Genomic DNA, 15,481 nt, shown 5'->3' with positions numbered 1-15,481 from the left:
TTATCAATGTGGCAAATGTTGTTTGAATGCACACATCACGCTCCAAGTCTTCAGTAGTTAAACATTTTGTTGTGGGGATGCAATAAGCACAGTTTTATAAGGACTTGGCAAAAATCTGAATTTTGTGAATGGGGTGCATCTGCACATTTCTGCCTTTTCCAGAAAGGTGACACATTCATGTTCCATATCCTGACATTGCAATTCTACTCAGTGTACCCTTGAGAAAGGCAAGCTCAAGTTCTCATAATCTTAGCTATGAGTCCTGGAAGACCTGCTCCCTGTCTTGCAGGCCTTTTTCCACATGGGAGGGAAGGTTCCTTACTGACTCCATCTACAAAAGCTGAGGCTGCTGAACAGACCCTTGGGTTGGGGTATTGTTCGAAGGGGGTTGTTGCTGATATTGATATTATTTTTTGTATCTTTAATCTTTAGATCTTATTGTGATTTATGTGGAAATGGTTCAATTTGATTGTGTATTTTTGAATGCTTTATTTATTATTTATGACTACATTTGTTACGTTGTAACTATGCATTTTTTCATGTTGTAGGCCACCTTGAGCATGGTTTTAACAATGGAAAGATGGTGTACAAATAAAATTATGTACGCATATTTGTATGTATGTATGTCATCAGTTATTTCCACCTGGATATACAATCTTCAAAATGGCGTAATAACCAAGCAACACTCTTTATTCCAAGTTTCATTCTCTTCTTCCACATGCAACCACTGTCCTTATGAGGCTGTTATAAGCTGGACATAATATGAGTCCTACCAGATTTGACCAAAAGCCTATCTAGCTCTACATATTGCTTTTCACTGTGGCCAACGGGATGCCTCTTGGAAGCCAAGAAGCAAGATATGAAGGCAACAGTCACTCCCCAGCACCTAGGGCAGGGTTTGGACTACAACTCCCATCCCCCCTAGCTAGCAGGACCAGTGGTCAGGGATGATGGGAAAGACAGACAGACAGAGGTCAACCAAGACTTAGTGGCCTTCTTACCCTCAGCATAGGTCTGAAGGGATCTGTCAACTGCAAAGAGAAAGAAAGAGGGAAAGTCAATAAAGGAAACCTTGCCACTCAAACAGTTGCTCATCTAATTTGCACTGCTTCACTTGGGAGAGTGGAAATTAAAATATTAGCATTTTCATTTCATTTGTAGTCTCTTTCAAAGTCTTAGCAGACATGTTGCTTCATCTTGACCAGTTGTGGGGAGGTTTTTTACTCTCCTGATGTTGCAGAATTGCCACTCCCATCACCCCTGGTTATTGGGGTTGATGGGAGTTGTAGTTCTGCCACATCTGGAGGGCTGCAGGTCCCCCACACCTGATCTTAAGGGTAAATTCCTGCCACGTTCACTCCTTTCCATCTCTGCTGCTCCCTGTTGTAAACAACAACTCCCACCATCCATGATTAGTGGTTCTCAACCTGTAGGTCCCCTGATGTTGTTGGACTACAACTCCCATCATCCCTGAGCTCTGGCCTTGCTAGCTAGGAATGATGGGAGTTGTAGTCCAGCAACATCTGGGGACCCACAGGTTGAGAACTGCTGATCCATGACCATTAGGCCATGCTGGCTGGTACTGATGGGAGTTAGGAGTCCAACAAGATCTGGAAGGACACAGATTCCCCCGCTCTGCTCTGCAGGATTTATGCTTCCAAGTATTGACAACCTACCAAACATGGCCCCCAAAAGGCATTTTGACCTGGAGTTTGCCTGCTAATTCACTCAATTTAGCACTGTAAAATAGGAAACAGTGCAGTAATTTTTTTAAGTGAACTTTTGATGGACCTTTTGAAGATACAGAGGAAGGCAGTATTTTGGAAGATGCTTACTTGTCCATACACAATTGCTAACAGAAAAAATTCAGTAACTATTACAACAGGAGGAGCAACCCTTCCCCCCCCCCATTTTGTTGGACCATAACTTCCATCATTTCTGAACATTATGAGGGGTCTGATAGGAGTTTGAGTGAACCACAATTTTGTTGGACCTCAACTTCCACCACCTTTGAACATTATAGGAGCCTTCACTCAGCAACACCTGGAGGACTCCACTTTGGTTAATGCTGGACTGCACATACCCCTCCTCTTTTAAAACCAGCTCCGAGTCACCCAATTATAAAAAAGCAAGTCAAATGATACAGACTGGTATAGACTGGTTGCTCTGTGGTGCAGATTTTCACACTGGAACAAATGTGGATAAAAAGGATTCATACAAAAATACTTTTTGACTCCCTTCCCACCCCCTCAAATCCATTCAAACCCATGCTGAATGGGAAGGCTCCTCTTGGGTCACAAGAAGAGGCCTTTTCTAACCCTGCTACCTGAAAACATCATTTAATTAGAGGTGTCAAGGAGTCTTCCCAAGACCATACATGGTCAGGTGATCCAAATCGCAGATGGCTAACATCATCATCCTGACCCTGACTTGAAGACATCTGGAGGACAAAAAGTGTCATCTGTGGAAGTACTGAATCTAAACCCAGACCTCAACACTGAACCTGAGCTGAAGTGTGTCAACCTTGACCCTCTCTCTAAAGCAGAAATCCCTGGAGGCAGAAACCCATAAGACAGAATCTCCCAAGAACATTATGCTGTTCAAAGCCTGCGAACATTTGAAAGAAATGCAGAAGGTTGAGAAGTAAGAGCCTCTATGTCAGAAGTCTACACCTTTAATCCTTTCTTCTATTCTGGATGTGGGTGGAGTCTTGGAGGTGAAGACTGGTCCAAGAGCAATGAAACACCTCGGCTGAGCTCTAGATGTAATCACAAAACCCTGTCTGCTTGGAGCTATCTGTGGTCCTGATACTATAGTATTATGATCTCTGGCACCCTCAGGTTATCTGTCAAATCCTGTGCACTCCCACTCACAGCCAGCCCACTTAAGGACCATGAAAGTTAGATCCTGTGCTTTATGTTTCCCAAATTCCACACTTTCTCAATTTAAGCTCAGATCAAATAGCAATAAAGGGCAGAGTTAGGATAACCACCTCAGCTTCATTCATCAATCAATGGTTGAATGGTTTGGAGGGGCTGTAACATTTTAGAACTTACCCTGGGATCTTTCTGCAATAGGGTGTGTGGAACAGCTCCAGGTCTCGCTGCAACATCAATAGGATTCGAAGTCTACAAATGTCACATACACAGAAACAACGATAGTGTAAATTTATGTGCAAACTTTTAAACTTTTAGAAGACCTCAAAAGAATTAGTTAGGCAGTAAGTGAGGGTCTCCATAAAAAAAGAAAGGAACTGAAGATTATTTTTCCATCTATTCATTTAGTTACAGCAGAGATGGAAACCTGGTGCCCTCCAGATTTAGGGACTACAACTCCCATCAGCCTCTGCCAGTATGGGAGTTGGAGTCCTGAAATATCTGGAGAGTCAAGGCTCCAAACCTTTGGACTACAGTTTCATATATTCTGAAATGTCATTTTCAGAGTGCCTTGCCTTGGTACACACAGAGTTATAATTTCTGTCCTAGGTTAAAGACTGTCTTAGGTTAAAGACCTCTTAAAATGAGTCACAGATCTGTTTAGCTTTAGAAAATGAGATCTTGGCTCTCTAGGTTTCACCATGTTTTCCTATTATATTTGTGAGTATTCAAATCTGTTCTTTTTGTGTGTTACAATATGCCATTGAATAGCCTTAACTGGTGAAAAACCCATCACTCTCTCGCTGTTGCACAAAGCAAGCTGGTAAGATGCACACATGTCTTCTATCAGTTTCTTCTTTTCTAACCCGACAAACAAACTATGTTGTGTTCACAGGTTTTCAATTCTCGGGTGTTGCTTCTGCAAAGGGCTCACAGTTGTTGTTGGAGACAAGCCTCCTCCCTCTGTCGAGGTGATAATGCATGCTGCAGAGTACCCACTTCAACACACACACACCTCAAAACTATTCACACTGTGCCTTGCTTATTTATTTTCCAGGTCCAAAAGTAAATATACCCTTGAACCACTAGGAGTCCCCTGGAAGCACTCTGAGTGTAGCTTCTGACAGCATCTCCTGGACCACAACTTCCAGCATTACCTACCACAGTACCTCCCATGCTAGGTTTTTTTGGCCAAAGGTTTTTTGGAGCTTTCTTTTGCAAAATTGCAAATAAATTGAACATTTCTTAGCTATTTCTGAAGAAAATTGGCAAAAAATGACACAGCCAACATGGGCTGCCATACGTATGGATTTTCACGGACATTTTGCCAAATTCCGCTCTGACACTGCTTGCGGATGCAGTGTTCAGGGTATCCCATACAAATTTCCCAGACGTATGGCAATCCTATAGCCACCCAGCAGGATGGGAAGTGGATTCCAACCAGAGCTGATGGCCTTCCATTCACACAGAAGCAAGGAGCATAATAAAAAATACAGGCTCACTGATAGTGCAAGTGAGAAGCAGGTGAGAAGGGAGGGAATGCCAATCTGGAGGTGGGTTTTGGGAAAGGGGAGTCAAATGGATTATTGCTGGGATTAAAAAACCAAGCTAGAGAGGGACAGTGTGAGGGACAGCAGCTGAACAGTGAACAATTTGGGTTTGCACCAATAAAGGGGGTCAGAGAGAAGGGGAAGCAGCTCATATCTAGACATCTGGCTGTAGTTGTGGGTACTGAAATAATTTCAAGTGTTGGGAAACAGCAGAACGTTGGGGCATATAGAAAGCCAATGAAAGGGGAACATAAGACCATGAGCCCGGCTGGATCAGACCAAAGACCCATCTAGCCTAGCATCCTGTTATCACAGTGGCCAACAAGATGCCAACTGTCCTCTCCCAGAAAATGGCTGAAGGTCTTGGCAATCTGACTGAGAATGTGGATAAGGGATTGAAACAGATGGAACACATAAGCCATCAATCGGAAACTGTTGATTTTGACATCAGTAGAGGCAGGTGTCTCCATTCACAAAGTAAGAATCACCAAAACCGTCTTTCCAGAATAGAGATTTATAATGTAGTCATGAGAATGTAAAAAAACCTGACTTGCGAAGAGCCCCACACAACATTTAAAAAAACAACAACCATGCACGCAGCCACATACTAGTAGATGGTTAAGCTCAAATGGATTCTTAATAGCCTAATTATCATATATATGAGGACCTTTGCTAATGAACCACAATCTACATATTTAAGAAGCTTGAGTGGTGGAGCGGGGATAGTTTTCAGATTGGACAAACACAGCTCAACATCTAGCCTCAAAAGATTAAATTTAAAATACACTGGTGAACAATGAGGATTACAGTTCTTTTAGCAGAATGAATAAGACTGACGTCAGTCTACCCCTGAGCTGAGAAATACAATACCTGGTATAAAAGAGCAGAACCAAACAGTTTAGAACATCCCTGAATACCTTGAGTTCCATGATAAAAGAAAGGCAAGATATAAAATGAAAGAATGGAAGATTGCACCAAATGTTCATAAGTGAACATTTTCAGATGAAAAGATGCTTTTTCAGGGCTCCTAAAATGCCCCCAGGGAAGTTTTACTGCCTACTTTTGTTTACTGCTAATTCTAGGCCGCTGCTTCAGCCCAAAGTATGCCCCCACTCTACCAGATTTTGGTTCTTCTGTGCAAAGCTAGCTAGTCAATCAGCAATCACATTGAAAATGTAATGGCAAAACAGCCCAATAGTTTTTCTAACTGGGCCAACATCACCAAGAAGTGTAGACTTTCCAAGGTATGTTTATTGAGACTTTGCCAATCAGTGGAGTACCTGTGATTATCCAGACATTCTTGGAAGTCCCATCATCCCCAGTCAACATAGCTAATGGCTAGGGATTATAGATAGATAGATAGATAGATAGATAGATAGATAGATAGATTCTTTATTGTCATTACACAAGTGCAACATTGCACAAGTGCAACGAAATTGGATGCCATCCCTTAAAAACAACAAAAGCAACACAACAACAACAACCAAACAAACCACATTCCAGCCACACCCACACCCACACCCATCAAACTCCCAGGTCACACTATCGAGTTACTGCATTTAAGAAGGCCACAGCTCTTGGATAGAAACTATTTTTCAGTCTATTTGTCCTTGACTTGATGTTTCTGTATCTCCTGCCAGAAGGCAGTAGTACAAACAGACTGTGTCCCGGGTGAGATGCATCCTGCAGGATATTGTTTGCTTTCCTAAGACAACGGGAACCGTACAGTTCTTCCAAAGATGGGAGGGGATGACCAATAATCCTTTGGGCTGTGGTTATGACCTTCTGGAGCACCTTCCTCTTCCTAGCTGTACAGCTGGAGAACCAGGCACAAATACAGTATGTGAGAATGCTCTCTATGGAGCCTCGGTAGAAGGACACCAGCAGTCTCTCACTCAGATTGTTCTTCTTTAAAAGTCTGAGGAAATAAATTCTCTGCTGGGCCTTCTTCACCAGAGCAGTAGTATTTGCGCTCCAAGTCATGCCCTGATCGATAGTCACTCCCAAAAACCTGAATTCCGCCACCCTCTCCACCCGTTCCCCGTTGATATACAAGGGCTGAATGTCCGCCTTTTTTTCCCTGTAATCCACCACCAATTCCTTGGTCTTAGTCGTATTAAGAGCCAGATTGTTCTCTCCACACCAAGCACAAAGCCGCTCCACCTCGTCCCGATAGGCGGACTCATCCCCTCCTGAAATGAGCCCCACCACCGTAGTGTCATCAGCAAACTTGATGATTTTGTTGCTGGAATAAATGGCTGTACAATCATACGTATAGAGAGTATAGAGCAGGGGACTCAACACACAACCCTGTGGTGAGCCGGTGTTAAGGCTAAGGGCTGTGGACATATGTGACCCTACTCTAACCCTCTGAGAACGTTCTGACAAAAAGTCCAAAACCCAGAGACAGGTGGAGTTGGAGAGTCCAATCGCCTCTAGCTTGGACACCAGTCTATGGGGGAGGATAGTGTTAAAAGCAGAGCTAAAATCCACAAACAGCAGCCTCACATAACTCCCCGGCTGCTCCAGATGGAACAGAGCAGCATGGAGAGTGGTAGTGATAGCGTCTTCCGTGGATCTATTTGCCCTGTATGCAAACTGGTAGTTGTCAAAAGTTGATGGAAGACAGGAAATAATGTAACGACGCACCAGTTTCTCAAAACACTTCATGATGATTGGAGTCAGTGCAACTGGTCTGTAGTCGTTCAGACTACTGATTGTGGATTTTTTAGGCAGAGGAACAATAGTTGACGACTTCAGGCAGGGTGGGACAATAGACTGGTGTAAGGACTTGTTGAAGATCTTAGTAAAGACCCTCGCCAGCTGATCCGCACAGCCCTTCAACACCTTTCCCGTGATGCCATCAGGTCCAGCAGCCTTCCTCGGATTCACCATCCTCAATACCTGTCTCACCTCATGCTCCTCTACAGTGAATGAGGGGCCCCTATGGGCTGGTGGCTGTAATACCGGCGTCTCAGGTGGCTCCTTCTCGAAGCGAGCAAAGAAGAAGTTAAGCTCCTCCGCCAGCAAAGGGTCACCGTCGACAGCACCAAGGTTAGGTTTGTAGTTGGTAATATGCTGAATCCCCTGCCACATCTGTCTTGTGTTGTTACTCCTTAAATTATCCTCAATCCTCTGCCTATAGACCAGTTTTGCCCGTCGAATACCCCTCTTCAAGTTTGCTCTTGCCACACTGTAAAGCTGCACCTCGCCCGACCTAAAAGCCCTGTTCCTTTCCCGCAACAGGCACTGGACCTCTCTATTCATCCAGGGTTTCTGATTGGGGTAAAACCGGATGGATTTATTTACTGTGACAGTGTCTGTGCAGTGATTGATATAGCACAGAACTGCCGCCGTGTGCTCCTCCAGGTCTGAACGATCAAAAATGTCCCAATTGGTTCTCTCAAAACAGTCCTGCAGCTGATGGATGGCACCTTCAGGCCAAATTTTAACAGTCCTTGATATTGTGGGAGCCCGTTTCCTGAGTGGGATATATGCTGGTACCAGGAACAGAGACATATGGTCGGACTGGCCCAAATGTGGCAGCTGTAAAGCCCTATAGCCGTGATTTACATTATGGTGACCGCAGTCCAGTAAGGACCCGAGGTACTACACCACACCTCTGATATAGGGCTTTAAAAGCAAGAACCAGCACCTGGAAGCCTACTGGAAAGCCACCCCACCCCTGCCTCCCCTGCCACCTCAGTAAATGAGAGTGAATCAAGGGAACACATGATGAAGGTTCATGCAGATCTCTTTTCAACTGATTTGCCCATCATCCCCAAGACAGTTTGAGTCCCAATCAAGCTCAAAGGAAACTCTGGGATTTTGTGCCCCACGTTGACCTAGGGAGGAAATGCCTTCCTGTAGACTCATTCATCTCTCCCAGCAGAGCCATCTCCAAAACCAAAGATGGGGAACATTTGGACCTCCAGGTTACAGCTGGACTACAGCTCCCAGAAGCCTCAGCCTGCACAGCCAACAGTGAAGGATGATGAGAGTTGAAGTCCTGCAGCATCTAGAGCAGCGGTTCTCGACCTGTGGGTCCCCAGATGTTATTGGACTATAACTCCCATCATCCCTGAGCTCTGGCCTTGCTAGCTAGGGGTGATGGGAGTTGTAGTTCAACAACATCTGGGGACCCACAGGTTGAGAAAGGCTGATCTAGAGGGTTGCAGGTTCCCCATGCAGGCCCAAGACAAATAAAAGCACTGCTCCTCACCTGGAACTGCAAGAAACCACAAAGCTACAAGACACATGTCCATAATAGGAAAGAGTCTACACAACACACACAAAAATATTTACAATTTACCTTGGGTTGAAACGCCCCTTGTAGTGAGCCAAAAGGACCAGTTGGAGGAATCATTGGAGGGATCCCTGATACAGCAGGAGGGTACGAGTGGAATAACTGTGACAAAGGGAGGATAACATCAGCAAAGGACCCCACACACATTTTCTAATTGCACATCATGCAATTTCAACTCAAGAAAGCAAAAGAGACACGGAGGCAGTTTATGAATTATGCAGTTCACATGATTGCTGCTGTTAATCAGTCAGTGATCCAACTGCATAAAAATCAATGCTGGACCACTGATGTTGGGTACTTGGTAAAGGAGGTGGTGATAAGCCTAGGAAAAAGACAAAGGCATCTGACAACAGCAATGAATAAGGGATATAATGGACATTCACAAAATGTTAGACGACAAGATGAACAGATTTGTGTGGAAAGAACAGATTATTTGAAAGCGTAAAGGGTAGAGAGCTGTCTCAGAATGGATTTTTATAATGAGGGTTATTATTATACTGTATTATAATACTGCATTACAGAAAAAAGAGAGGATGCAATGGGAAGGAACTGGAGGAGAAACGTGATCTCATTGTCAATTGCATTAGTTGTAGCAGTTAAACAACAGGAACAAAAGAAGCTGCCTTAATATTGGGTCATGAGACTGTAAGAAGAGCCTGCTGGATCAGGCCAGTTCTCACAGTGGCCAATAAAATGCCTCTGGGATAAGCAAGAATGACCTGAGTGCAACAGCACTTTCCCCGTCTGTGGTTTCCAGCAACTGGAATTCAGCCTTCAACAGTGGAGGTAGAACATAGCCACAGATAGCATGGGCCTCCATGAATTGGTCTAATTCTCTTTCAAAACCATCAAAGTTGGGGGGCCACCCCTGACTCTTGTGGGAGCAGATTCCACAGCTCAACTGTGTGAAGAAGTAATTTGTTATCTGGTTTGAGTCTTCCAACTTTATTTCGTGGTCCGTGAGTTCTAGGGTTCTGAGAGAGCATAATTTTATAAGCTTCTATCATGTCTCCTCTTACTCCTCTTAGTACTTTCTGTAAATTCAGATGACCCTAATGTTGTAACCTTTCCTCAGAGGGCAGTTGCTCCATCCCCTTGATCATTTTGATTGCCCTTTTCTGGTCAAACCCTCGGCTCTATCGAGCTCCAGGGTCTCACCCTGAAGTCTTTCCCAATTCTGTCTGGAGATGCTAGAGATTCAGCCTGGGACCTTCTGCATGCAAGTTATGTGTTCAACCCTACCCAACATTCACCACAAGGCATGGGTAGGACGTTAACAGAATCCAATGCGGGATGCATGCCAGTAGTGGTGTGGTTAAAACAAAAGTGGGTGCAGCCAGAGGGCATAACCTCCTGCCCACCAATACAAACAAACAAACAAAAATCACATACACACAGGTAGTTTGCATCTTATGCTTATTTTACTTACCCAATTGCAGCTTTGCATGGGGGTGGGGTGGGGTGGGGTGGGATAAATAAATGGAAAGCAGAGCAAACTCATTTTCCATTTACTTATTCCCCCTCCCCATACCTGTGCAAAGCTGCAGTCATGAGCTTACCCAGCTGTGAGAAGGCAGTGTGAGGGCTCTGGCAGCATCCCAGAGCCCTTGCGCCCCATGTCAATTTTCCTGAATTGCCCTACAGCAGTTGGCTTGGGAAAAGCCTTTGGTCAACAGATGAGGCCTTTTTCTACAAAATTGCAGTGCAATTCCCTTGCAAATGCATTCCACTGACTCATGATGCCTGCCTGAGCCAAAGATCTAAAAAAGCACAATAGTCAGTTTCATTGTATTGTTCCATGAGGTGCACCTAAGCACACTGAAGCATCTCTCTCTCTCTCTCTCTCTCTCTCTCTCTCTCTCTCTCTCTTGCAATTAACATCATTAAGAAAATGCAACAATTTTAAGGCTTTCACTGAACCACCTGGCCCAGTTCCTCTCCCCACTCCTTTCATAGATCATTGCCATCTTTTAATTCTATTTCGCTTCAACGTGAACTTCCAATGGTGCAGAAAACATTTCCAAGATTAGATGATATTGAATAGCGGAGCTCTCAAGAACCCATTAGGCAGGCAAGTGTCTTGGGTTGCAATCACTTTTTAATACTGAAAATGAGCATGTTAAAGACTCTAGCATCCATAACGCTTACTGTTCTGTGAACATGCCAGTTCACAAAAGTGAAGGCAGGTTAGAAATTTCATTGTATGCTGGTTGTTAACATATAGATGGTGGGAAAGGATGGAGACCTTTTCAGAGTGTCTTGGAACTGCCACTGCTGTTTGAAGGCTTGGATTCCCATGTTGTCAACAAAAGTAGAGAGCTATCAATGTCCCATCTTAGCTGGGCCCCAAGTTGCAGGACAACTTTTAAGTAACACAGCTTCTGTAGGTTCAGGAAGCACCAACAGCCAAAGCCAGACCATGATCCCATCCCAGGCAAACTGGGGTTCAAGTGAGGGCTTAGACAAGAGAAAAGTTGAATGGCAGCCCAAGGTCCACTGGCAGGCAGGCAGAAAGTTTGATGCAAGGGACATACAAATACATCCCAACGGCTTTTCAAGCCTGGAGCTGAGGCTCTTGAACTGGAGCTGCCAGAAGCACACCCAGGGCGCAGCTGAACTCCATCTTCTGTCATCAAAAGAGAGGCGTCATCATGAAGAGGACTTTATTTGTGAGGAGAACTTGACTCCTGAGGAGTCTTCTCCCGAAAACTGGAACATCTCCTCGTGGGAACATGTATCCACCTGCCATTTAAGGTACTGTCTCTTGTGGGCTGGCAGCCAGTTCAAGTCTCAGTTTCTGAGTCTGAATTGCCTCTCCTTGGCATTCTAGTAAAAAGGCTTCAGCCTGTGATCTGGTGGATCAAGGATAGCAAGATCTGTCCCTCTGCAGCCTGCCTGAGTAGAACTCCTGATAGCAATTAGTTGAGTTGTTACCTGCAGAACTGCTTTACTTGTCAGTAGCTAGATTAATCCTTTAAAGTCCTCATCACCTCTCTCTCTCTCTGAAGCAGGAATGGAGAAACTGTGGCCCTCCAGATGTGGCCAGATTCCTTGCCCTGTGAAGCTTGGTCCCACCACTACAATTGCCTTCCACTGACTGACAAAGACTTTAATGGTTTAGCAGGTTTTTAGTTTTCCCGGTAGACGACCTTTTATTTGAGGTTTACTTTTACTTTTAATTATTTATTAAAGTATTTTAAGCCACATTTCAGGGTACATTAGTAATTCTCAAAAGAGCGTCTCCACCCCCAGCATTCAGCCCGGACAGGTCCAGCTCCAAGGGCCTTTTGGTGGTTCCCTCAGTGCAAGAAGTGAGGTTACAGGGAATGCCCTCCCATCAGATGTCAAGGAAATAAACAACTATCTGACTTTTAGAAGACATCTGAAGGTAGCCCTGTTTAGGAAAGTTTTAAATCTTTGATGTGCTTTTAATTCTGTTGGGAGCCGCCCAGAGTGGCTGGGGAAACCCACCCAGATGGGTGGGGTAATAATAACAATAACAATAACAATAACAATAACAATAAAACAATAACAATAATAGTTATTATTATTAGCCAACCACATTTTTAAATGGTCTCATTTTTGTAGATTGTTCCTAACTGTTAAAACAATGTTTTAATTGCTCTCAACATGGTTTTTTAATATTGTTTTAATATTTTGACATTTGCCACCCTGAGCTCCTTTGGGAGGAAGGAAGGGCTGCAAATTTAATAAATTTAAATTATGCAGCAAGAGGGGGGAGTAGCATTTTTTAAATGAAATAACATAATAACCATAGTTAAAAATACAGATGCCATACGGTTCCCGAATCACACTGTCAGCATCTTGTGTTAAGAAAGCACATTCCAAACCGAAGGTAAAAGCGCCAACAAATGTTTTAAGAAAGGAAGAAAAAGGAGCAATTCTACTTTGCCTACAAATTTAGACCATAATACCTTTTGATCTGGCCCATTAAGTGAAATCCACTGGTTAATGCATTTTTAATAATATGCCAGTTAAAAGTTTCAAGTGCTTTAATCTTGTTGCTTTTAACCTCTGTTAACCATTGAAATGGAACAAGCCATCAGGTTAGATACATCTGAGGCAATGAAAGAGAAACACAAATGACCTGATACTCATTTGGATTCTGTGATTTCTCACCTATTGGAGAAAGGGAGGGTGTATAACCATTTGGATCAACCATAAAGCTTGGCTTTCAGGGTGCTGTCAATTCCTTAAGATTCCTTTGGCACAAAGGCCCCAAGGTCTGTGCCTCTTCAGGCCTGCACAGGGATCTTGCATGTGCCTGGAGGTGCCCTAGTCCTCTGAGTGGAGGGAGAACATAAGGGCTGAATGAATCAATTCATTTGGGGCTTGGTGGTGTTGTGGTCTAAAGGGTGGTGGTTCGAATCCCCACAACAGGGTGAGCTCCTGTTGCTCTGTCCCTGCTGCTGCCAACCTAGCAGTTCGGAAGCACGCCAGTGCAAGTAGATAAATAGTCACCACTGTGGTGGGAAGGTAAACGGCGTTTCCATGTGCTCTAGTGTCCGTCACAGTGGTCTGCTGTGCCAGAAGCGGTTTAGTCATGCTGGCTGCATGACCCAGAAAGCTGTCTGTGGACAAATGCCGGCTCCCTCAGCCTGGAAGCAAGATGAGCACTGCAACCCCATAGTCACCTTTGACTGGACTTAACCGTCCAGGGGTCCTTTACCTTTTTACCTTCATATCAGGGCAAGGATGTTCCTACAGAAAATCAACCCTAGATCTTTGCTGTTTCGGTGTGGTATTAAGGTAAGCTGCAAATATTTTTATGTGGTCTTTGTTAGAAGGAAGGTTTTACTGTTGTTAACTTTATTTCGTTAGCTTTCATTATTGCATTTCGTATTTTTCTTTATGAAGTTTTGCATGCCACCCAGATACTTTTTTTCTAATGGGAGGCCATATAAATTTAACAAATCTTTCATAGCACTTTGCATTTTTTTAAATTACCAAAAATGCTATTTAAAACCAATATTTTAGTGTGTTTTTCTCCTAAGAAACATTTTTTTGCATGCAGTTTTGACATTTTTACATGCAACTTACCCCAGTAAAATGCATTTTGTATGCTATTTTCAGTAATACAGACCTTTTTATAATACTTTCTCCATATTATATGTATTCTTGTACATGTTGCTTTGTTGGAAAACTGCATTGCACAATTCAGAGAATTGCGAATTTCAAAGGTAAGCCTGTGTTTCGGTTTGCACATAAGTTGAAGAAGTGTGAATTAGGTAGTTTCTCATTCAAATGCAAACAAATCCCTCATCAACCCAGGACTTCATATATCTTCATTACCACATTGGAAGCTAGAGAAATGGTCACAAAGATCTGCTAGTGCCACTGAAATGAGCAGAGAAGACAGCAATAACAGAGAGAATCTGGGCACCTTTGTAGTCTCCAGTTCTTGATTAAAGAGTTAGATTTAGGCATAGCTTCAGAGTTTGCTTTTTCTTTTTAAGAGATATCACATCTTTCAGAAGACAAAAAGCTAAAGCAAATGACAATATCGATGATGGACTTTTTAGAGTGATGGACAGAAAGGGAGAAGGAGGGAAACAGAAAATGGGATGTTCTGCCACTGATCTGAGTGGTGATCTCAGCCCACCAATGGGAAAAGAAGCAATTAATACATTTTAAGGCAGTAAGAAGAACTCACACTGTGTCGGTAGAAAGGGTCAACTTTTGTAGGGTATTTGTCAAACTGCAAAAAGGATCAAAACACAAACTCATTATGTTGTCTTTCTAATGGGGCATACATTTCTTTGATTCAGTCAATGGTTGGTGAAAAAACTGGCAATCAATGTGGGGAAAGGGGAGGATATACCTAAAAATGGCAGGTGTTCAGAGATGAAAGTATGGACAGCAGTGAGAGCAGGAAGAGATCAGGAGCAATTTAGATAACAAAAATTCCAGGTGCAAATTAAGTAGAATGATTGGAACCAACAACATAATACTACAATATATTCCCTACATAACAGGACTGCTCCTGACCAGTGTTCTAGCCAGCCATTCTCTGCAAGGAGGACATTTTCCCTGGGCTCTTTCCCCACCCTGTTCCATTTTCCAATTTAATGTTTTTCTTTCCAATCTGTCACTCATTTGCCTGCATCCTTTTGTGTGTGTGTGTGTGTGCCTGTTCCCAAACTCTGCAGTTCCCTGAGCATACTGACAGCTCCTTCATGTTTCTCAGTGAGTCCATTTGGACTCCATGTCCTCCAACACTCACCACTTGAGCTTGCTATCTGAGGGGGAAAGGCCATGGGTTCCTGAGGCCCATACACCTCTTTTTCACCTCTTTATTTAGGCAAACAAAGCAGTGATACCAGCAGGCTGAGGTTCATTCCAGACTAGTCCCTCCACCCTGTGAAATATAATCGTTTCCTCACTCACCCTTTAGGAAGAATGCACATGCCATTACCAAATGGCTGTATATCAATCTTTTATTCTCATCCTCCCCCTCCCCCAAGCCTGATTTCCAACCTTTTATTTTGGCAGTAAAATGCAATCGCAATGTCCAGTGTGGAACAGCAGCGTGAAATAATCAAGACATGGCAGAGTTACTGTGCTTTTAACTGAAAGCTTCCTGTTCTGCAAGTTCACTGCTTACTTTTTCACTGCAGCTAGAGCATGCTGTCTCCAACATGGCGTGGAGCTTGGCATGGTGGGAAGATGCCAAAGGAGTGGGGAACTGGAAGATGCCAGGGATTGAACCTGTGAAGTTTATTATGTTC

General features: G+C 43.6%; 1 protein-coding gene across 10 annotated transcripts in view; it reads right to left on the bottom strand.

The window, feature by feature from the left end:
* Window positions 1-15,481, bottom strand: part of AUTS2 (activator of transcription and developmental regulator AUTS2) — a 676,911-nt gene that overhangs the window by 14,090 nt on the left and 647,340 nt on the right. For 8 of the 10 annotated variants that reach the window (XM_083714336.1, XM_083714339.1, XM_083714343.1 and 5 more), the window contains 4 exons: window positions 14,407-14,451; window positions 8,739-8,834; window positions 3,057-3,128; window positions 1,002-1,031 (listed from right to left, as the gene is read on the bottom strand). In XM_083714336.1, coding sequence (XP_083570462.1) covers window positions 1,002-1,031; window positions 3,057-3,128; window positions 8,739-8,834; window positions 14,407-14,451 — 243 coding nt within the window. The remainder of the gene's footprint in view (window positions 1-1,001; window positions 1,032-3,056; window positions 3,129-8,738; window positions 8,835-14,406; window positions 14,452-15,481) is intronic. The other 2 variants (XM_083714341.1, XM_083714342.1) reach the window with 1 other exon arrangement.

This window comes from Podarcis gaigeae (assembly GCF_964106915.1).
Source record: "Podarcis gaigeae genome assembly, chromosome: 15".
NCBI lineage: Eukaryota > Metazoa > Chordata > Lepidosauria > Squamata > Lacertidae > Podarcis > Podarcis gaigeae.
Note: the sequence above shows the minus strand (reverse complement) of the source record. Positions and strands in the feature narration are given on the sequence as shown.